This window comes from Lissotriton vulgaris, chromosome 1_2 (assembly GCF_964263255.1).
Source record: "Lissotriton vulgaris chromosome 1_2, aLisVul1.2, whole genome shotgun sequence".
Classification (NCBI taxonomy): domain Eukaryota; kingdom Metazoa; phylum Chordata; class Amphibia; order Caudata; family Salamandridae; genus Lissotriton; species Lissotriton vulgaris.
The window spans coordinates 209,716,741-209,740,729 of record NC_141686.1 but is presented as its reverse complement, the minus strand read 5'-3'; the positions used below and the strand labels follow the sequence as shown (position 1 = coordinate 209,740,729).

The 23,989-nt window shown below is 44.9% G+C and overlaps 1 protein-coding gene across 1 annotated transcript; it reads left to right on the top strand.

Moving 5' to 3' along the window:
• The first annotated feature begins 14,472 nt into the window (after window positions 1-14,472).
• On the top strand, window positions 14,473-18,522 carry LOC147734993 (olfactory receptor 8U1-like). The gene is made up of 2 exons (XM_086952549.1): window positions 14,473-15,383; window positions 18,414-18,522. The coding sequence occupies exons 1-2, from the start codon at window positions 14,473-14,475 to the stop codon at window positions 18,520-18,522; spliced, it is 1,020 nt and encodes a 339-aa protein (XP_086808675.1).
• Window positions 18,523-23,989: the final 5,467 nt, after the last annotated feature.

Here is a 23,989-nt window from a genome sequence, read left to right as displayed (position 1 = left end):
CGTACAGCTGGCTTCTCCAGCTACAAGCCCGGGCACCTAAATGTTCAACGTTATCATATCCCTGAGGGCAAGTCCCAACTGAGAGCGCAAGTCTCAACGTACCTGATGGATATCAAAGGCCCGGTGGCCTCCCAAAGAGTTATGGGGGCTGCTGTGAAAGCAACCATTTGAGGTCTGTTCATGCAGGATGCAGCCTTGACCAATGAGCCCAAAGCTGTTTACGAAAGAGAGAACTGGAGTAGACTTCAGGAGAACCACAACCCCCCACCACCACTCGTAACAGGTTCCCCGCAGAAGCTGGAGCAAAATGACTGCCGACCAACTCACCACCTCCCTCAGCCAGAACCCTCCCACCAACACAAGGGACCCCAACGAAGCAGCCCACAACCTCACACAGTGGCTCACCAACTGCGCCGACGACCTTGCGCCACTGAAGAACCCTCCCAACAGACCCGGCAGCAAAAAAGCTTTGTGGTTCACCGAAGACCTCAAAATCTTCAAGAAAACCTGTCGCACCCTAGAGAAAGCCTGACGCCATGACCAGACATCAGAGAACATGACAGCCCTCAAGAAAGTCACCCGCAAACACCACCAGCTGATCCGCACCTCCAAAAAGACAACATTCAAAGAACGTCTGTACAACAACACCCACAACAGCAAGGAACTCTTCAACATCGTTAAAGAGCTCTCCGAACCCAGCGCCTGCAACGACATCACACCTTTGCAAGACCTCTGCGACTCACTCGCCTCGTTATTTCACCGCAAGATCGCCGACATACACAACAGCTTCGGCGCACAGACCATGCACCCAACCACCGAACCAGCGCCCCCCACCCCCACCCTCTGCAACTGGACCCCGATCAGCACCAAAGACACCACCCGCACGATGAACACCATCCACTCCAGCTCCCCCACCGACCCCTGTCCACACCACATTTTCAACAAAGCCGACGCCATCATCGCATCCCAACTCCGGGACATCATTAACAGCTCCTTCGCATCCGCCACCTTCCCGGAGAGCTGGAAACATGCCGAGCTCAGCGCCCTCGTGAAAAAACCCACTGAGGACCCCACGGACCTCAAGAACTTCCGTTTTGCTGCCAAAGTCATCGAGAAGACCGTCAACAAACAACTCTCCACCTTCCTCAAGACTAACGGATCCCTCGACCGCTCGCAGTCCGGCTTCCGAGCTATCCAGAGCACAGAGACAGCCCTCATCGCAGCTATAGACGACATCAGGTCCCTGCTCGACAATGGGGAAACAGCTGCACTCATCATCCCGGACCTCTAAGCAGCCTTCGACACCGTATGTCACCGCACTCTGATACAACGCCTCAGCAACACCGGAATCCAAGGAACGGCCTTGGAGTGGATCGTCTCGTTTTTCGCCAGAAGAACACATAGAGTCCACCTTCCTCCGTTCCGATCCGTGGCCACCGAAGTCATCTGCAGCGTTCCGCAAGGATCCTCGCTCAGCCCCACTCTCTTCAACTTCTACATGAGCCCCCTTGCAGCCATTGCACACCAACACAACCTTAACACCATATCCAACGCCGACAACACCAAGCCGATCCTCTCCCTCACCAACGACCCCGCCACCACCAGAGCCAGCCTCCAGGAAAGAATGAAGGATGTCGCAGAGTGGACGAAGCTCAGCCGTCTGAAACTGAACTCAGACAAGACGGAAGTCCTCATCCTGGGACCATCTCCCTCTGCCTGGGATGACTCCTGGTGGCCCCCTGCCATGGGCACTGCCCCCAAGCCGACGGACCATGCTCGCAACCTGGGCTTCATCCTGGACTCCTCCCTCACGATGTCCAAGCAAGTCAACGCCGTCTCGTCATCCTGCTTTAACAACCTGCGCATGCTCCGAAATATCTTCCGGTGGATCCTATCGAAACCAGGAAGACGGTCACCCAGCCCTCGTCACCAGCCGACTGGACTACGGCAACGCCCTCTACGCCGGTACCACCGCCAAGCTCCAGAAGAGACTCCAGCGGATCCAGAACGCCTCAGCCAGACTCATCCTCGACATCCCACGAACCAGCCACATCTCCGGACATCTGAGAGACCTTCACTGGCTCCCCGTCAACAAAAGAATCACCTTCCGCCTCCTCACCCACGCACACAAAGCCCTACACGACCAAGGCCCGAGCTACCTCAACAGCCGAGTCAACTTCTACGCTCCCAAACGCCACCTCCGATCAGCCAACCACGCCCTCGCCGCCCTCCCCCGCATCCGAAGAGCGACTACAGGAGGAAGGTCCTTCTCCTACCTGGCCGCCAAGACCTGGAACTCCCTCCCGACCGACCTGCGCCTGACCCAAGACCACCTCTCCTTCAGGAAGAAGCTGAAGACCTGGCTGTTCGAGCAGTAGCGGCTCCCCCCCCCCAGCGCCTTGAGACCCTACGGGTATGTAGCGCGCTTTATAAGTGTCACTGATTGATTGATTGATTGGTCACCAGCCGACTGGACTACGGGAACACCCTCTACGCTGGAACCACAGCCAAACTCCAGAAAAGACTCCAGCGCATACAGAACGCTTCGGCACGACTCATCCTGGACATCCCTCGTCACAGCCACATCTCTGCCCATCTGAAGGACCTGCACTGGCTCCCCGTCAACAGCCGCCTTGCATTCTACACACCCACTCGCCAGCTCCGATCCGCCAGCCTCGCCCTCGCCACAAATTTGCAGATCCACCGCCGGAGGAAGATCCTTCTCCTACCTGGCGGTCAATACATGGAACTCCCTCCCCACCCACCTATGGCTGACCCAGGATCATCTCTCGTTCAGGAAACAACTCAAGACCTGGCCGTTCGAGCAGTAGCAACTCCCCCTCCCCCCAGCGTCTTGAGACCCTAGCGGGTGAGTAGCGGGCTCTACAAATTTGCTGATTGATTAATTGTTTGAGGGAGAGCTTGCATCCCTCACTCACCTTTAAACCATCTGCCCATTGTTCTGTCACATTCTGTAGCACACATAGAAGGAGAAAAACGCATCCATTCATTGTTTTTTTGCAGGAAGGTGTCCCTTTCTGCTAAATACATCCTTGTTTCTACAATGCAGACAACCTTGCACCATAGTGCAAGAATGCCAGTGTTAGTGCAAGGCAGCCAATTGTGTGACTACACCGTGGAAGTGGACAGGAAGGTGACAAATCTCATAGATACAGAGTTATACCCTTTTGCTTTGATGCAGGGCAGGGCAGTGCAGCACAGTGACTTGCTGCACTACCCTGCATTAAAAACTCATAAAAAATCACATGTGGCAAAAGTGTAATCATAAACCAGTGGTTGGATATGTGTGTCTGTGAGATGTGTGTGACAAACTGTAAAAGCAAAAAAGCAAAACAAATTAGCTTTTTAATGGTGCTGCAGCTTCGCAAAGGACATTAAAAACCCTCAACCATGCCACTTATGCAGCACTACAACAGAGTTTATGTACAAATGGTGCAATGTAGTATAGAAAGTTGCTGCACTGTAGCCCTAGGAATATAGCATGTTGCATTGCATGCTATAACATCGCGTTCTATTATAACGCAGTTGTTACAACGACTGCGTTGTTAGAACGCAATACCGTTACATCACAAGTCATTAGACCGTCTTGCTGTAGGAGGCATGCTGGACTTTGGAATAGTATAATTTACTATTCCAAATCCAACCTGCGCCACAGTAGGGAAGATGTTGGAATAGTAAATTATACTATTCCTTAGGTTAGAGTGCCCCCTACAGCTAGTTGATCTAATGACTTGCGATGTAAAGGCATCGCGTTCTGAAAACGCGGTCATTGTAAAACGTGCATTGTAATAGTTACGCAATGTGATAAATGCTGTTTCCCGTCCCTGGGAAGAACAGATCTGCATCATATCTTCATAGAAACAGCATCCTTCTTATGAGAAATTGGGTTTCTAGTTTACAGAGGTTTTCACCATGCAGAAGTATGGACCAGAATCCTATTCAGAGTAAGTCAGATGCACAACCTAAACTAACCTGTGATCACACTCTGGTAGCTTGGCAAAGAGCAGTCAGGCTTAACGTAAGAGGCAATGTTTAAAGTTTTTATAATAATTGAGTAAATTTAGTGATTAAAACAAGACCAAAACAACAAAAATCCAAAAAGTAGAATATTAGATATGAATTTTTACAGAATGAACTGTAAAATAGTGCATAAAAGTCAATAGCGCAGAGGGATTACTTGAGGTTGTGCTGGAACGGGTTAAATCAAAAGTTTCAGGCTGACTGTAATAGAGGATAGGCCAGCTAGAGGACCCAGTCAGGGCATGCTGGAAAATTCTTTTTGATGGAGCAAGGCGAGTTGATGCGCTGTCATCGAGCCTCAAATTCAGATCCCGTATTGTCGTTGAACCCCTTGCGATGCAGGCGCTGCATCATCATCGAGTCTAGCAGAAGGGTCCTCAGATCGGTGCTGCATCAACGTCGAGCCTCACAGTCGGGACCTTGGACCGGTGATGCATCATCGCCAAACCTTGTAGTTGGATCCTGCATCATCAGCGAACCACACAGGGATGTCGTTGGATTCGCACTGAGTCCGCATCGAAGGGCACTGCATCAGTTCTGACCGGCACAAAGTCATCACTGTATCCATTTGATGGGAAAACAGCTGCAGAACCTACTTTCAAAGCCCAAAACTGTATGCGTTGTAAGGTCATACATCCACCAGGTGGGGATGGAATAAGGAAACAAAAAGCAAGGAGAAATAACAGGGGTCTTGTGGCAGGCGGAGTCCTGTAGCGGCAGCCTGGATCGGGTGAGTCCTGCCGTGCCATGAGGAGCCAATACAGTTTTGGGCTTTGAAAGTAGGTTCTGCAGCTGTTTTCCCATCAAATGGATACAGGGATGTATGACGTTACAACGCATGCATTTACATCGCATACCTTTACAACGCAATTATTACAACGCAGTCCATTACAACGCATAGTGCTTTGGGGCACTGGATAGTGAATAGTTTAATGTACTATTCCAACTCCAGTCCCCGTGGAATCTAGGGAAGGTTATTGGATAGTAAATTAACCTATTCCCTATCCTAGAGCGCCCCCCAGAGCAATGCGTTGTAATAGTTTGCGTTGTAATGGTCGCGTTGTAAAGGCTCTGCGATGTAAAAGTTGCGTTGTAAGTGTTGTTCACCCCACCGGGTAAGTCCTTACAGCCCCTCTACAAGCCTTGTGTGCCTGTGTCTATGCTAAGAGCCCTTTTTAACTGGTGCCACTTTTAACTCACTGCATCTTTCCGTGAGCAATTGGCTCAGTGGACTCAAGCCTTTCTGTTCTATTTATGAGAGTGAGATTCAAGCTGAACTTGCTGCTTTACAAAGGTTTTGTTTTGGGTAAAGGTGTTTTGTATTTGGAGAGTTTAGTTCTCTTGTCATTTTGGCCGTAGAAGCTTCTTATTTCGCAGGAAAGGAGCAGCATGGATGTGAAAGGTAAGGAGGGGTATCTGTGCATATTACATTGTAAATATATTAGGATCATTTAAAAATCATGCACACTTTTGAATATGTCCAGAACAGTTTGTGTAGGGCTGTTGAAATATGGTCATGTTTCATCAATAAGATCTCTAGTTTAACTGCAGAAAACACAAGCTACGTCAGGTGTGTTTGGGGGTACCAGTTAAGGCAAATTTGCTAAAATCTAACATGGTGGTAAATAGGATGGGATCAGCACTTTTTAGGTTATCCTTTGGTATGAAGCCAATTGTCATTCTAGGTCATATTTTCTGTGAGATCTATAATACGAGGAGTCCAATGTAATCTGAGACATTTTAAACAGCTGGCTTGAGTGTGGAAGTGAAGACATTAATTTTAAGTAATTCAATAAATGTAGCTTTCATTTGGATTTTGAATGAGAGCAGAAGAATCTTGGGGCATATTATCAAGGGGGTTTATCTCTGCTTTTTTGGCTTTAAAAGTCAAGAAAGCGGAGATAATTCTATCTCCCTATTACCAAGCTGTCGCTAACACCTGTTTGCGACAGCTAGTAGGAGATAGCGACCATCTTGGGCCCCGCTTTGCATGTCAGTGATATTTATCACTAATGACATGCAAAGTGGGCGTGCCAAGATGTTAGCGACTGGAAACAGTCGCTAACATCGCTATCTCCTATTACCAACTTTTGGAGATATTCGCGCTAAGCGCGAATATCTCCAAAAGCTAACACCTGCCCTGAGCAGTTCTTATCCATGTTATCCAATGGGAGGTGGATAACATGGCTAAGAGCATTTGCTCGATAATGCATGAATATCGCTGATTTCACAGCGATAATCATGCATTTCGGTCGATTTTTATCGCTTAGGAGATAAACCTTGATAATATCAAGGCTCCTAAGCGATAAAAATCGGCGATACTCTGCAATATAATTTCGGCCGCTAACCAAGCATAGCGACATTTTTCGCTCATGCTTGGTAATAAGCCCCCTTGTCCTCTCTGGGCTAAGTAATTAAAAGTTATCAGGCATGAAGCTTTACGAAAATCACCAAGATGGTCAAAGGAAGGAGTGCTGGTAACCACTCAGGGTGGTATTTCAGCCTCCATTTTCACTTGTTACGGCACTCCAGAAAGAGACCTGACACAAGACATTTATTCTAGGTTCTGCTCCAATAACAACAGTCCAACCCAAACTTCAAGGCTAGGTCTATTGTACTGCTCCAAGAGAAAAACTCCAAGCTTAAACTACCAGGCCAGGTCCACTCTAGACGAGTGAGTGAGTGAGGGGCAGTTGTACATAATAATTGTTTGCAAAATACTGATTTTAAATTGCAACTAGGATTTTCAAAACCACAAAATAATGTTATGAACCAACCTGTGTACTAATTGGTGGGTTGGTTTGTAAAATTCTGAATCATAGTGGCGTAATCTGACCTACTGCACAAAAAGAGATTTACACAAGTTGAGGCCATCAAGTGATGGAGGCCTGCTAGAACCAGGAGACCACCATGGCTGGGATCACGTGTAAGAAAGTAAGCACAATTTTCAATATGTAGCTTGTTTTCCTTCAAGAAAAGGGAAGTGTTAAAAGAAAAATTCTCATTTGAAAAAAAGGTTTCTTTGAGAATGTCGATACTCCGCTGGACCACTGTTAACTCCACATTTTATTTAAAAAGTAGTAAGGGGTGCCTAAGTACCTCCTACATTTTCTGAATACACTGCCACCCCAACTCGTGAGGCAGTGATTTTTCAGTGTGTATCATACCACATCATTATTTTGAAGGGATACCTACAACCCCCTTTTAAAATACTGATAAGGTGAATGATCACAATCGCAATTTAGCAGGGGTTAATCGTTCACTAGCTCCTGAAATGAGATTTGTACATATGAAAAAGCATGCTCGTGACAACATACTCCAATTTCGAGCATTTGTGGAAAGGGGCGACCACTCGGTCCCCCCGAACGTATGGTAGGGGGCCCGGATCCCACTGGGAAACCATTTTGGGCGGGAGGCGTGTCTCGGCTGGTATGCCCGAAGCGGCGTAGCCGGGGCGCGCCTTTTTCCCGCCCAAGGAGGGTTGTCCTAGACACCTACACCGTTGGCCACGCCCCGTAGGCGTACCGGAGGAGGGTACACACCCTCCCAAAGATCCGACAACGATGCCTGGCAAGTAGGCCAGAAAGAAGGCAGGGACTGACCAGATGCTTCGCATGTTGATGAAGGAGATGGCGAGCATGAAAAAACAGATGGCGGCAATGAACAATACGGGCAGACCGATGAAAGTCATCGGACCAGCATTGCCGGGAGTAGTCCCCGCTGGGAGAGGTAAAAGGGCAAGGAATAGGGCGGCAGGGGGGGAGGCCCCAGTTCCCGAGGCACCCCTGGCAAGCCCGGTTAGTCCAGTGGATGCCCCGGTTCCGATCCCGGACGCGGGCCAACCGATTCCGGTTGTAGTTACGCCCACTAACGAGGAGGATATGCCTCCGGAGTTGGCCGCCCAGTTAGCCGCATGGCTCGGCAAAAATACTGAGGGTGCTACGGCACCAGGAGACACGGCCGAAGAGGCCAGGTTACTAATGAAGCAGTTGCGGCAATCGAGAGATGCCGCGAAGGCGAATCTCCCTCTTGTCCCCCCACAGGTTCCCTCAGAACGACCGGCGTCTGGCGTTGGAAAAACAGCGGGACCAGCTATGGATTCGGGTAAGCAGCCATTGCCAATGGCGAGGGAGGGAACGTTACCCTCAAGAAGGGAAAAGGTGGTCCAACATATTCCGCTGGCCAAGAAAGAATTGATTTGGGCTGATAAGTATGTGAATATGTTTTCTCTCTTGACTGACCATCACGAGGTGGAGTATGTTAAAAGTCAGAAGGATTTGTGGCACCCGAGTGTGTGGCGTGCAAAAATGGCGGGGTTCAGGGTGGATGAGACGATCTCAAATTGGGCCAGGGCATTTGCGATGTTTACTGCGATCATGGGGGAACGTAAGCCCGAGGTTTTGACCGAATTGGCCTGCTATCAGACACGTATAATGGATTTCTATGAAACGTATGAGGGTAATGAATGGTTGGGTTATGATAGTAAGTTTCGTAAGGCCAAGGAGCACGATTCATCTCTGACGTGGGATTGTCTCGACTCCATCTCTTGGCAGAAGCAGCTCCTGCCGGGCGCGACGAAGTCGTCTTCGCCTGGCGGGAATGGGTCGGCGCCCTCCCGCCATCAATCGGCGGCGCCCTTTCGAGCAGGCACCGCTGGTGAACACCAACCGAGGAGTGGCGGGGACGGGGGTAAAAAAGGGGTTTGTTGGAACTTTAACAGAGGCAAGTGCACGAGGCCACAAGGGACATGTAAGTTCAGGCATGAGTGTGCAGGGTGCGGACACTCTTCACACCCTGAGAGTTCGTGCAGAGCCAAGAATGGTGATACAGGGGGTAGAGGAAGGGCCAAACAGGTCTAATGTCGACCAAGGGGTACCGCTACCTACCCCCGTAGATATCATGGCAATGATCCCCTGGCTAAATGAATACCCTGATCATGTCTCCGCTGGGGTGCTGCGGGACGGCTTCTCGTATGGTTTTCACATCCCGGCGGGGGATTTTCGGGGGGAATCACTGTGTAAAAACCAACTGTCGGTTCAGCAGAATACGGCGGTGGTGGAAAGTAAGATTGCAAAAGAGGTTGCCCGTGGCCGGGTTGCTGGCCCATATAGGCACCCGGCAGTCACTTATTTCGTTTGTTCACCGTTGGGAGTAGTCCCCAAGAAGGACCCAGGTGAGTTTAGGTTAATTCATAACTTGTCGGCTCCCAGGGGTCTTTCGGTGAACGATGCGATTGATCCAGGAATTTGTTCGGTGCGGTACGCATCCTTCGATGAGGCCGTCGCCATGTTGAATCGCCTTGGGCCCGGAGCGCTGATGGCTAAATCGGATATTGAGTCAGCGTTCCGGTTGCTCCCGGTACACCCACAGGATCAGCGTCTGTTAGATTTTGTGTTTCAGGGACGCTACTACATGGATAGATGTATGCCAATGGGTTGCTCCATTTCTTGTGCTTATTTTGAACTGTTCAGTACTTTTCTACAATGGGCGTTTACCAAGGCCAAGGGCCATACCCAGGTTATGCATTACCTAGACGATTTCTTGTTCTTGGGGGCAGCCGGCGACACTCAGTGTGCGCAGGCGTTACGAGAATTTTGCACTCTCATGGAGCAATTCGGGGTGCCCTTGGCACCAGGTAAGACGGTTGGACCATCGACTTCACTCGAGTTTCTAGGCATTGAGCTCGATTCTGTGGAGGGATGTTTCCGTTTGCCGGTGGGGAAGGTAGCGAAGTTCAGGGCTTCCTTGGAATTGTGCATCAGCAAAGAAAAAGTCACGCTTCATCAGCTACAACAAGCGGTGGGCCAGCTTAACTTTGCCCTCCGAGTGATACCAATGGCCCGCCCCTTTTCCCGCTCTATCGCACAAGCCATGGTCGGTCTCAAGGAAGGACACCATCGCACGAGACTGTCGGCAGAAGTTCGCCAGGACATGCGCATCTGGTTGGCATTCCTGGCGGATTTCAACAGTCGGGTGGTGTGGACCAAACCACCAGCGTCCTCGGACGAGCTGGGTTTGTGGACCGACTCGGCGGGGAGCGTAGGTTTTGGCGCCATCTTTGGTAATCGCTGGTCGGCGCAAACATGGCCCACGTGGTGGCACACCAGCGGTCTCACAGGTAACATCGGGTTTCTCAAATTGTTCCCCATTTTGGTGGCTCTGATGGCATGGCCGGATGAGTTCAGGGATCGCTCTGTGGTGTTTTGGTCCGACAATATGACTGTTGTTGAATGTATAAATAGTCAGGCAGCACGCTGCAAGTGGATATTGAGATTACTGAAGGAAATTGTACTAATTTGCATGAGACTGAATGTACACTTCAGGGCGAAGCATGTGCCAGGGGTACTCAACCAGGCGGCTGATGCACTATCTCGTTCACACATGCAGGCTTTCAGGGGTTATCTACCCTCCGCGGACCTAGCGGCGGCCCCATTTCCCGAAGCACTCTGGTTACTCGGTGCCCCGGATTACAAGACCTCGTGGCAGCAAGCCTAACACCCAGGACATGGAAGGAATACGAAGGAGAGTTTCGTTCCTATTGTGCATTTTTGGGTCCGGCAGGGGGGCCAATTTGGGTCAGGAGGAGTATGTCCTGAAGTTTCTTGTAGCACTGCACAGTGCAGGCCGATCAGCGGCAACGGCCAATAGGCACCGGGCCGCCATTGCATTCATGGCGGAGGCGCATGGCATCAAGGACCCCACATCGTCCTTTTTGGTAAAGAAGGCCCTTCGTGGTTGGCAACGCCTTGAGGGTCGTAGAGTAGACGAAAGGCGCCCGATTGGGTTAGAGAGGTTGTCCCTGCTGATGTCGATACTGCCCACGACATGTTCCTCCCAGTTCGAGGCGGTGCTGTTCCGGGCCGCTTTCGCATTAGCGTTCCATGGGGCGATGCGGGTGAGCGAGCTGGTAGCAAGAAATAAGAAAGATGTAGAGGGAGGCCTGTGTCGGGATCACATTCTGATCAAGGGTGATTCAATGGTGATCACAATAGCCAGGTCCAAGACCGACCAGGGTGCTATGGGAGACAGTATTATCGTCCAGCGCATGCGAGGGTCCCCCATGTGCCTGTTGAAGTGCGTTGAGGAATATTTGGCGTGAAGGGCGGATGCATGGGGGGGAAGCTTGCTGAGACACATTGACGCCACCCCACTGACAAGGTTTCAGTTTCAGCGGGTGCTAACGATGGCAATCGCAGCGGCGGGATTGGACCCGGGCGATTTCGGGACCCATTCCTTTAGGATAGGGGCTGCTACAGAGGCTACAGCCAGGGGTCAGAGTGTTGAGAAAGTGAAACACTTGGGACGATGGTCCTCGAACTGTTATAAAAGGTATGTGCGGTTGCACATGTTGTGAAGCCAATGTCATGCACTCACGCTTCTTGTTTTCTGTTTGGTTTACAGTTTCGCGAGCATACGATGCGGGGCGGACTGTGCAGTCGACCCGACACCTGGGGACCAGCGGTCAGAGATCACCGGCTGAGGAAAGAGTGGTGTGGGTCGTGGGCCACTCATACGTGAGGCGTGCCGGGGACGTATTCAAAGCAGGTGACATAATTCACGCGGCTGGGGAATACGGGTGCAGGGTGACCTTCCACGGAAGGGACGGGCTCTGTATTGACCAATTTCAATGTTTTGTTGAGGGAATATTAGAGCGGACAAGGTCACCGCCATCTGTAATCATAGTACACCTGGGAGGCAATGATTTGGTGACACTAGGTCGGCGGGTACTACTCGAGCGAGTTCTATCTACTGTTAGCTGGTTGGCGAGAAGGATTCCGGGGTGCACGATAGCATGGTCACACATGATTCCCAGGAAGGTGTGGCGGGGGGCCCTCTCTGTATCAGCTTTGAATCATTCAGTAAAGAAAGTCAATAACAAGCTTGGTAGGTTGTTCCGCTCGGGACAGTTGCATTGTATTCCGCATGGATGTTTTCGGGGGGATCACATGTATCTCGAAGATGGGGTCCATTTGTCCCGGGAAGGGAATGTCTTACTCATAGGAGACTTCATAGCATGGTTAAGGGGTTTGTAAAAGCATGACCTTTAGTAGGAGTGTGGGGGGCCGGATAGCCGGTCAACTATCCGGCCTGTGGCGGTAAGGTCATGATCGATGAGCAGTAATTTCAAGGTCCCTAGAGGGGGGGCGCCACCCATTATGGATGGGAGCGCCCGGGGGGAGGCGGCCATTGGCCCCTCACACGGGGAGGCGGCACCCACTAAGTATGGGGTCGCCTAAGGGAAGGCGGTCATAGGCCCCTCCCAGGGGAGGAGGCGGCTAGATGCCCCTCCTACGGATTTCCCGGGGCCAGGATATCCACGACGGCAGATGTGATAAACAGTGTGGGGTGGGAGGGGGGTCCACGCTACCTTCTAGACACCTCACACGAGTCCTCGGACGACCATTAAGATGGCGTCGAGTTAAATAAGGGGCCCCCGCTAAGACAAGGGAAATTGGAAGTTGGCACAGAGGTACAGTCCTCTGTGCGCCCGCCCCTCACACCGTGAGGGGGGAGTTCTGGTAGTAGGGATCTGACACCGGTTACGACCTTGCCGTTGGCCCGTAATGTTAGGATGTACAATTTTTATTTAGAAAGTATGCATTTGCAGGATGTTTAGACTCGGCTAGGAGAACCTTTGTATTAGAGATTTGTTAAGGTTAGCCAATAAACGTGTCTGCATCGTAATGTCATAAATGGAACATTGTACAAGATATGAAACTGTTATTTTAATGTTTTAATTTTGTTTCATATTTTAATAAATACGGCCGGGAGGGTAACTCCCTCCCGCCTTCCAAAAGTTCAGAACTGCGTCCGTCTTCCCATCCTTGGGGATTGTGTTGGGAGGGGGTGACAGGCATCCCGGCCATATGAGAGCACAAATTCTTAGTACATCTGCCTCTAAGTTAATAGAAAGTCACAATGAATATTACATCTTAAAATACATGATGTAATAATATAAATTAGTTGCTACACAAAAATAATAATAAAAAGAATTCAACAGATGTGTATTTCTGTAACCCAGGGGCATATTACCAACAACTAGCGATGATTATCGCTATGTTGGTTTAGCGGCAATATTAATATCGCCGAGCTCCGCCGATTTTTATCGCTTAGGAGCCTTGCTATTATCAAGGTTTATCTCCTAAGCGATAAAAATCGGCCGAAATGCATGCATATTGCTGTAAAGTCAACAATATTCATGCCTTACCTAGCAAATGCTCTTAGCCATGTTATCCACCTACCATTGGATAACCATGGCTAAGAACAGCTCTGGGCAGGCGTTAGCTTTTGGAGATAATCCCGCTTAGCGCGATTATTTCCAAAAGTTGGTAATAGGAGATAGAGATGTTAGCGACTGTTTCCAGTCGCTAACATCTTGGCACGCCCACTTTGCATGTCCTTAGCGATAATTATCGCTGACATGCAAAGTGGGCACCTAAATGCCCGCTATCTCCTACTAGCTGTCGCTAACTGGTGTTAGCGACAGCTAGGTAATAGGGTGATACAATTATCGCCGCTTCAGCGGGAAAAATTCCCGCTAAAGCGGCAATAAGGCCCTTGGTAATATGCCCCCCCGTTCCTAAATATCCCTCTTTTATAAATGGGGCTTGATTTAGAGATGTATGTTCAAGCGACATCAGTTAATGTCATTAACACACACCCTCATCCACATCATCCTTCTTGGATGATAGAAGACTACCTTCCCAAGAGCAGAGATATTCCAAGCTCTATTTTTGGTAATGCCGCCACTCTTTACCGTGATGTCTACTCAGTGAAACATTGCCCTGTTAACCGTAGTGGTCCGTCATTGAACAGCAATGAAATGCCCCAGACATGCTGGTAGTAGTCTCCTAAGATATATTAGACACTCCTAATCAAGCAACCCCTATAAATACACCACGTGGCATATTTCCAGTCTCAAGAGTGATGGCCACGGTTCTATAATGCTGGGTGGTGGGATTGCTGCAATAGAAAGTTTTTCCTTTAACCTGATTGCGTCCTGCCTGGGAATCACTACACGGTTTGGGGTGGTGGACCACTGCAAAGATGTGAATTTTCAGGTGTAATGGATCTTCCTCAACCAGTGTGGCAGATATTCTTTACCATACCAAGGGTGGTGCTGTCTGATCCGAAGCCTTAAACCATGAGGTGTTTATCCATAAAAAAACAGAACTAAATGACAAACAAGGAGATTTGCTGAGACTAAATAATCAAGTTATTCACAGTATAAGCCCAAGCAGGTTTTAAGACATAGGACACGTTTTTGTACCCCGTCAAGATGACCTTCTACGTCGGTTCTGCAATACCCTGTCTTACTACTCCCATTTCTGCATATCTTGTATGTAATATGCTCACTGCAGATGCAATAGAGAAGAGTTTTCCTTATTTTAATATATATTTCTTACTCTGCAGGTTGCATCTTTCATAGAGATGAAGGGAGCAAACACCTCTCTGACGGAGTTCATCCTCCTTGGACTCACAGAAGATGCAAAGCTTCAGATCCCTCTGTTTGTCTTCTTCTTCTATGTCTATCTCATCACCATGCTGGGGAATTTGAGTATTATCATTCTGATCAGGATCTCTCCTTCACTTCACACACCCATGTATTTTCTGCTCACAAACCTGTCTTTCATAGATCTCTGCTATTCCTCCATCATAACTCCCAATATGCTAGCCAACATTCTGTCAAAGGAAAAAACTATTTCATTTCTAGCATGTGCAACACAGATGTTTTTGTTTGTAGGCGTGGGGAGTACAGAGGTTTTTCTCTTAGCAGTGATGGCCTATGACAGGTACGTGGCCATAAGTAAACCATTGCTTTATGCCACCATTATGACCAAGTCAACTTGCTTGTGCCTTATGGTGGTAGCCTATTGTGTTGCATTTCTTCACGCCCTGTTACATACTATTTGTACCTTCAGGTTGTCATTCTGTAAGTCAAATGAGATCACCCACTTCTACTGCGATGAACCACCACTACTCAAGTTATCCTGCTCTGACACCTCGCTTAACGTGATCATGATGGTTTTTGTGGCTGGAGGTCTTATTCTTGGATCTCTTATTTTCATTTTAGTATCTTATGCCTACATTGTCAACACCATCCTCAATATAGCTTCCTCAGAAGAGAGGTGGAGGGCCTTCTCTACTTGTTCATCTCATTTGGCGTGTGTGGTCCTTTTATTTGGAACTCTTGTCTTCATGTACCTCAGACCCAGCTCCAAGTATGCCATGGAGCAGGACCGCGTGGCTTCAGTGTTCTACACAATGGTGATCCCCATGCTAAACCCCTTAATTTACAGCTTGAGAAACAAGGAAGTCAAAGGTGCAGTAAGGAAGGTGATGTGCAGAGGGAATTCTAAAGACACATTCCGCTAGAAAGAGGTGCTGGCTTCCCAGAAGAGTTTCAAAGGCTTTAGTTAATGTGAAGAAATACATGTTAAAGTTGATACTTGTATAGCGCACTACTCACCCGCAAGGGTCTCAAAAATGTTTTGGAGTGGATGCATGAGGAGGTATATTTACATGCATCTGTTATATCATTTTTGGAAATTTTTGGCCCATACTTCTTAAAGATATTCATAGACAACTTTTTGTATGTCCTAGATCTCTCTATTTAATGTCTTTGTAACTGTAGTTGTGATATTGCAAACATCCCCAGGTTTAAATTTGTCGGCTGGACATTCGTCACAAGTTCCAAAATACAATATTCGCATGCAAACAGGTATTGGTTCCAATGTAAATGCTACATGACATTGTCTTCTCTCGTCTATTGCATGGGTCCTAAATTGTCACTAAATTTGAAATTTGTAGGAGTTTTAATTTCGACATTCTGCAATGTTGTGACACATCCTGCTCAGGGCGAATCAGCATAATATAGGATATGATGGTTATCTTGGATCAAACCGCCTTTCAACGTGTAAATGTTGAAATGACTCATGACCTGTGAGCTCAAACTCTAAACAAGGAACACGTCATGGTGACTAAAGTCAAGGTGCACTGTTTATTGCTTTGCTATATCTTCAGCTTTGATTTGCTGATAAAGTTCACATAGAACATTCACAGAGTCAAACCTTGAAATATTATGTCATCTAATAAGATGTTCTGTATTTTTTCCATCACCCCCATGCCAGATCATTTTCTGTCTCCAATCTCATTGTTTCGGCACTGTACACCACCGCATCTGTGCTGTGCATTACTAGAATATGCTGTGTGCATTTGTTTTAAAATTACAGATTGACTAGTGTTTTTGCAAACCCTTTGTGCATTGAAATATAAATATTTACATTTATTCTGCAAACGATAAATGACTGAATATAGTTGCATATATACTTCCGCATTGTGACATAGACAGATTCATGAGGAAACCTGTTCACCAGAACATAGAGCCTAATTTAGAGTTTGACGGAAGGGATACTACTTCACAAACGTGACCGATGTCCCGTCCACCCTTTCACAAGTGCCATGGATATATAATGCTCTTGTAATATCGTGGGCAGGAGCAACAATCTGCTGAGTTTCAGGAAACAACTTAAGACTCGCCTTTCATATAATGATTTGCACATTAATTAAATCTGTTTCTTAGTTGGTTCCTTCTATCAGCGCCGGGAGGCCCATTTTTTTTATAGCTGTTGCACTTTACAAGACTCGTCAACATAACAACATAACGGAATATCCTTCACGTTTCTGACGGAGTATCCCATCCACCAAACTCTAAATGAGGCCCATAGTGTTCTTTTCATCAGTCAATAGCACCAGGGATGGCTGATCCGCTCTAGCGGAGGAGCGTTGCCCCATTGCTTTTAAGCAGGGAGAAACATAAGATAAAAACAACTTAGAGTTATTGTCATTTTATGTTTTGTGTCCTGCTGGTGATCCAGCGGGTCTAAAGAAATTCAGTCTCATATATACAAACTCTACACCATGATACCCACCATTATTTTTAAAATTAACACTAGGCACATTCTCAACTGAGACTTGTATTTTGACCTACTGAATCATATGACCTAATTAATTAAACCTAGCAAACACTTTATTTAATTCCCATTAAATCGGCAATGGATTATCTAATGGTAACTTAAAGAAACGATCAAGACCAGCTTGTCATTTCAAATCTATTTAATTAAATTTTATTTCAAAAGCAGAAGCATTTCTCTTTTATTAGCAATTTTATTTTCAGCAAAGGCACAACAGATTAGCAAATTCGAACTAACATCAGTATGAGTAAAGCTCAAACAGTTATTTATTTATTTCTCCATAACCTATTTCCCTAACCTAGCTAAAGGAAAACCCTGTAAGTAAAGTAAAATCTCTAAGTCTTACGTGAAAAGGGAAATCTGGCAGCGTCTCTGGAGCACAGGATCGATCGAACATTGCTCTTAGCAAGGGGGAAATTCTTATAGTATTTTCCTATATAAAACTAACTAAAAGAATACAAATATTCGAGCAGAACAAGATTTCATAGGTCAATGAATGTCTTCCGATGCGGTCATCCGACTCTCGTATAGCCAGAGTCACGTTTTTTCAAAAGTGCCATTGTCTATTAGTCTATGTCACCAGCAGCTTCTGAGGAAACTTATATTTGTCAAATACCAATTTTACTTCCTTCGTCCGCTCAAGCTTTTTCCGCTGCCGAACGACAAGTACGGCCTTGACCATGAAGCAATCTGAACCAAATGTCCTAAGCTTCCACACAGCCTTTGTTTGCAAGCCTTTCTCCAAGAATTATTGCAGAAAAAACATTTTCACATTCCAGCGTAGCTGTGCAGGGCCCACTTTGGCTAAGCTTTTCGGACGTCCATTTTAGAAGTTGGCCACAAGCCTTTTTGCGTGAGGGTGAGTCTAGTATGCAAGGAAACACAAGACAATAATTAATTCAAGAAAAGATAATTATTCTGTTACCCACCCCCTCTACTTAAATTAACCCATTAGCTATGTTACCTAGTTTTGCATACAAACAAATAAACAAACACAGACACATGAGACAACAATACGTAAACAAATGCACATTTAAAAGAATGCTCATGCTATTATTTTCAAAACAGCTGCAGTTAATAAATAACAAAACAAGAGACAAAGTAAATATATTATTCGAAGCAAAATGACAAACATGACAAGAGCACAAATGGTTATACCCGCGTGTTGGTGATGGTGTATACTACTCTAGGTTGAGTCAGTAAACGTACAAATCATGCGACACACATTAGTAAAAATAAAAATCATGAGAGTTTCATTTGTCACAAACTTTTCAGAAATAAATCTGAAAGTCCGCTCCATCAACTCCCTCCTCTGGTGATTTTAAAATCACCAAACAAAACCCAAAAATGTATACTAAATTTTTACTTTTATAAATGTCATGTAATGATTTCTCTCAGTATTAGTAAGTCTAAACTCCTGTCTCATCAGTCTGTCTTTGTCTGGAACTATCATTTTGAGTCCTACGGAACTCATCCATTTCAATCTCCTTCTCTTGAGCTTTTCTGAGTTTATAAATCCTTTTCTTTTCTCTCACATGCTTCTTTCTTTTGTTAATCATGCAACTGATTTTTAACAGAAGTGTCACTATAACAATAACTATAACAGAGTAGAGTATTTTGACAATGATTTAACTGCCAATGTTGCAAACCATTCCTTGATTGCCCTAAATCTTTTTGCCAACCGTTCAGAAAAACTGTCATCTTCCATAAGTTCTATTTCAGTATGAAATTCTGTAATATTCTTAATTAATGATTCAATATTCTGGCTTTTATCTGGGATATATGTACAGCAGTGCTGAACATGCAAAACCGCACAGACTCCTCCCTCTTTTGCTAAAAGGATATCTAGGGCAAGCCGGTTTTGCATAACCATGCTTCTGGTAGCAATGAGCTCTGTATTGACCAACTGGAAACCACTTGCAGTATCAGTGGACAATCTATCAACAATTGTGGAAACCTTCCTAATCTTTATTGCATTCTGGGTAATTCCCACCATAGGAATTATTGCACCAAATATATCCCCCATGATTTCTGAAAAACTTTCTCTTTTCATCCTATTCAGGTGTTTGCCAATTTCAAATGATCCTTCTCCATTTCTGTCAACATGACATTTTTTAGGAAAGACAAGACCAAGGTAATATGTGCCATAGCTATGGTCTGGAAGACTGTAATATGCTTTATTACAACAAATAAAATAAATCCCAGGCAAAATTGGGTCTTTGCCACCTTCAAATCCCCAACCCCAAATAATCCGATAAGTGTCTTCACATTGACTAGCACCAACAAAATAGTTATCACAGAGCGTGTTATCTCTTCTGATACAAAGCTTTCAACTAACTGGTTCATCTATATGGATGGCAGCAAATCTGTTTTCACCATTAAGTTTCTCATCTTCTATCTGCCAAAATTTTGATTTAGTTTGTTTCAGCATTTCATTCCTCTTATAAATTGCTCTTCTCTCCTTAACCTGATCAAGGAAAGATTTTTCTTCATCCCTCATTTTACAAGTTAAATTATTCTTAAACGCATATTCATAAGTTAGTTCGATTGTAACCAGGAAAAATTCCCTCATTTGCTTAGCAGGCTTAACTTTGTTAAGACTGTTCACAACTTTCAATTTAGCAAAGATCTCGTCATAGTCTGAATAATAGTATTCCAGACGACCAGTTTGATAGAACAAGCTCAATATAATACTGCATGTAATTCCATAAGTAAGGGGAAGCATATTGTACTTAAACCTTTCAGAAACAGAAGTAGGAAGCTTAACACATACGTAACAATCCTTAACATCCATGACTCTAACATATTCTGAAAGTAGTCTGGAAAATGAATTAGTAGAAAGATCTCCAACTGATCTGTCCTGATGGACATCTGGTTTATGCTCAATGATTCTGTTAGTTTTGCCTGCAACATCATGATCGACTTGTTTTGATTCAGCTTTGCTTGTTATATTTACTCTAAAATGCTCCTTGTCTATTCCAAAAGGGAAAATGACTGCTAAAATTAACCAAACTAAAATAATCAAAATAACACAAATAGAAGACATTTTGCAACATCTTCTAAGAATTGCACACCTAGAATTATCAGCATTAGGCATTTTGTTCAATAAAACAAAAATTTTAAAATTTTTCCAGAATTAAATGTTACCAAAATTATTATGTATAACTGAAAACTGAATAACACACACCCTCCCCTTTAAATTTTTTTTTTAAAGGTAACCCTCTAACAGCTTTTCTTCGACCTTGCGTCACCTAACACAATTTCTTCAGCCTTATGCCAAAAAGAAAACCAACCCTAACTGTAACTAAACCTCAATCATTGTCACTATTTTCTTCCAAATCTTCTTGGCTGCTGCTGCTCACATCAACTATTGGTGGGATAATCAAGTAGGCCCACTCTGGAGATTTATACTTTTGCTTAGGCTTCAATGGTCTCTTACTTTTTCTGTTTATAACTTCAATTTTCTTTCCAATTTGACCCCTTTTGTCTATTTCAACTTTCTGACGTGTTATTTCATTGATCTGTTCTTTGGATTTGTTGATCAATTTGAATTTCAAATCTTCTTTAGGCCAAATATCACCTTTTCTTAATAGTTTCTTTTTAGGCTCAGTTTCATTACTTTCAGCTTTCCAAGCTCTTTTTCTGAATTTTCTTATTTCTGATTCTTCATCACTGTCATCTGAGTCAGTTTCAGAGATTTCAATACTGTATTTAAGAACCTCTTTACTCAGCAGTTTCACTCTGTTAGGAACAACATCTCTGTAGCTGGTACTTGGTATTTCTTCTTCTTCTTCTGGAATTACTTGTAACTTCCCAGCTTCAGAATTTCCGTTCCTGCTTTCAGTGCTTTCAATCTGCTTTTCAATACTCTCCTGATCTTGAATCTCTTCTGACACCGTTTCCTTTTCAGTTCTTTTTTCTAGAACATTTTCATCATTTTCTGAATCAACAACAATGATGTCTAGTTCTTTTTCATTTGATGCTTGTTTTGCTTCTGATTTCTCCAGATGTCGACTTCTTTGTCGATCTTCAGAATCTGGATTTTCAGGATTCTCTTCCTCCTCAGAATCTGAATCTGATGTAGTTTTGTCACTGTCTTCCTCAGGGTTATCCGGTGCAGGTACACGAAGGATATGGCTAGCATGCACCCACCTTTTCAAGCCCTTGCACCTAACAGCATTAGTTGTGACTAAAATCACTTGCCTTGCTTTCTGCCACCTGGGTACCAAACAGTTCCTTCTTCGATGAACCTTTGTTCTGACCCAGTCTCCTGGCAAAAGATCATGAGCTTGCTCCTTTTCTTTTGAAATCACATCTGTTCCAACCTGATGGAATACAGAGGTTACCACATCAGAGAGTTGCTTACAGTAGTCTAAAATTGCACTGTCATTTATTGCTAGCAACTTTCCAACCGGAACATGAGCCTGTCTCATTACTCTTCCCATAAGAATGTCATGAGGACTAAGACCTGTTTTCTTGTCTGGAGTACTTCTCAATGACATCAAAACAAGTGGAAGAGCATCTGTCCACTTGATTCCTGTAGCTAGACACATTTTTGAAATTCTGTTTTTGATTGTCCCATGTATCTGCTCTACAACACCTGATGCCTCTGGTCTGTATGCACAGTGAAGTTTTTGTTTAATGCCAAATGCTTCACAAAGTTCAATTAGTCTGTTTTCAAAATGTCTTCCACAATCACTTTCAATAGTCACTGGAAAACCATATCTAGGTATGATCTCCCTCAAAAGCAATTTTGCCACAGTGATTGAATCATTGTGACGAGTTGGGAAAGCTTCGACCCATCTTGAAAACAAACAGACAATTACAAGCACATACCTGAGCTTATTGTGTTGAGGCATGTCAATAAAATCCATTTGCAACCTGGTAAAAGGACCACCCTCCGACCTATGGTTCCCATGCTTACCACTGTTTTTCTGTTTGGATTGATTTGCTGACAGATCAAACAACTCTGGCAAAGTGACTCTGCAATGACCCTGAATTTTGGATTATACCAAGTCTCTCTGAACTGTCTGATCATTGTATCTCTTCCTAAATGACCTGGTCCATGGTACATCCATGCCATGGCAGCAATCATGCAATTAGGCATAACAGGTCTTCCATCCTTGTAAACCCAAATTTCATCTTCCTCTCGCTGTCTGCAATCTTCCTTGAGCCAAGTATTTTTCTCCTCATCCTCAGCTTCATCTTGTAAATCTTTTACTCCCTGCCATGTTTCAACTACAGATATTAGCATGAGAGAATTCATTACATGTTCATTATTCCTCTCCCGATTAAGTGAAAGATTGTTCTTTGCACAGTAACGTGCAGTCTCATCTGCGAAAGCATTTCCTTAAGTAATGTAATCCTGACCATTTTTATGTGCACCACATTTAACTACTGCTATTTTTTCTGGTAATTGAATTCCATCAATTAGTCTTTTAATCAATTTTGCATTTCTGATCGGAGTCCCTACAGATGTTAAATAACCTCTTTGAGACCAGAGCTGCCCATAATCAAGGACCACTCCATAACCATACTGACTATCAGTCACTATGGTAACTTTTTTCCCTTCAGCTCTTTCACGGGCACAAATTAAAGCAACCAATTCTGCTATTTGTGCTGAACGAATTCCTTCAAGAGTTGAACCTTCAACTATCTCAGTAACTGTACAGATTGCATTTGCTGCTCTCAGGATGCCCTCATCTGTTCTTAAACAAGAGCCATCCACAAAGTAAACAATATCTGACTCTGGTAAAGGTACATCTTTAATGTCCTTCCTGGGTTTGGTGCAGTATTCTAGAACATCCAGACACTCATGTTCTACATCATCTTCATCGTCAGGAGTCACAGCTGGCAAAAGTGTGGCTGGATTGAGATTCAGACATCTCGCAATAGATACATTATCTGATCCCAGAATAACTTTTTCATATTTCGTTAATCTATTGCTAGACAGGTGTTGTGTTTTACTTCTGGTAAGAAGTGTTTCAACTGAATGAGGTACAAATACTTTTACAGGAAACCCCATTATAATTCCTTCACTTTGCTCAAGACTCACACTTGTTGCAGCCACTGCTTTTAAGCAACCTGGCAAAGCTTTTGCAACAGGATCAAGGACAGCTGAAAAGTAAGCTATAGGTTTTCTCATGTTTCCTTGTTTCTGAATTAGAACTGACAAAGCACAACCTTCTCTTTCACCGCAATACAGTTCAAACTCTTTGTCATAATCTGGCATACTCAGCGCAGGTGGTTCACAAAGACTTTTCTTTAGCTTTTCCAAAGTCTCTAATTCTGTTTTTGTCAAAACAATTGGATCTTTAATGTCTGCTTTTGTTAATCTTTGTAATGGTTTTGCAATAACTGAAAACCCACAAATCCATTGGCGACAATAACCAACCATTCCTAGAAACATTCTGATCTGTCTCTAAGTTGTTGGTGGCTGTATTGCTTGAATCATTTTTAATCTCTCAATCGTCACTTGTCTAATTCCTTCTTCTGAATATTATTTCCAGAATTAGAATTTTCTCTCGGGGTTCTTGTTTTACTTCTTGACCTTTCTCTATCAGGTAATCTCATAAATCTAGGTGAATCCTCATCTTCCCTAGGTGCAGAAGGAGAAACACCTGAAAAATTTCTTGGAGTAGAATGTGAACAACCTGGTTGTTGATACGGCGGAGGACTGTTTAACATATCCTCTAAAACTACATCAAATTATTGATCAAATTTACCTTTCTCTTGAGAATTCTTTTGACCTGATTCTAAAACCATTTCTAATACTGGATATAATCCTTCCTGCATATCTCCTTTCCTCCAACGACGTACTTTATCCTGATGAGTTTCTTTATACAAACTCTTTGGTGTTCCCCAATTTTCAGGCTCAAGCTCCATCATTTCAATTTCCCATTCAACTAAAGCTTCAAATTGAGTGGGTCTGGGTCTTGGTGAAAGAGCCATCATTTTATCTCTTAAGTTTCTTA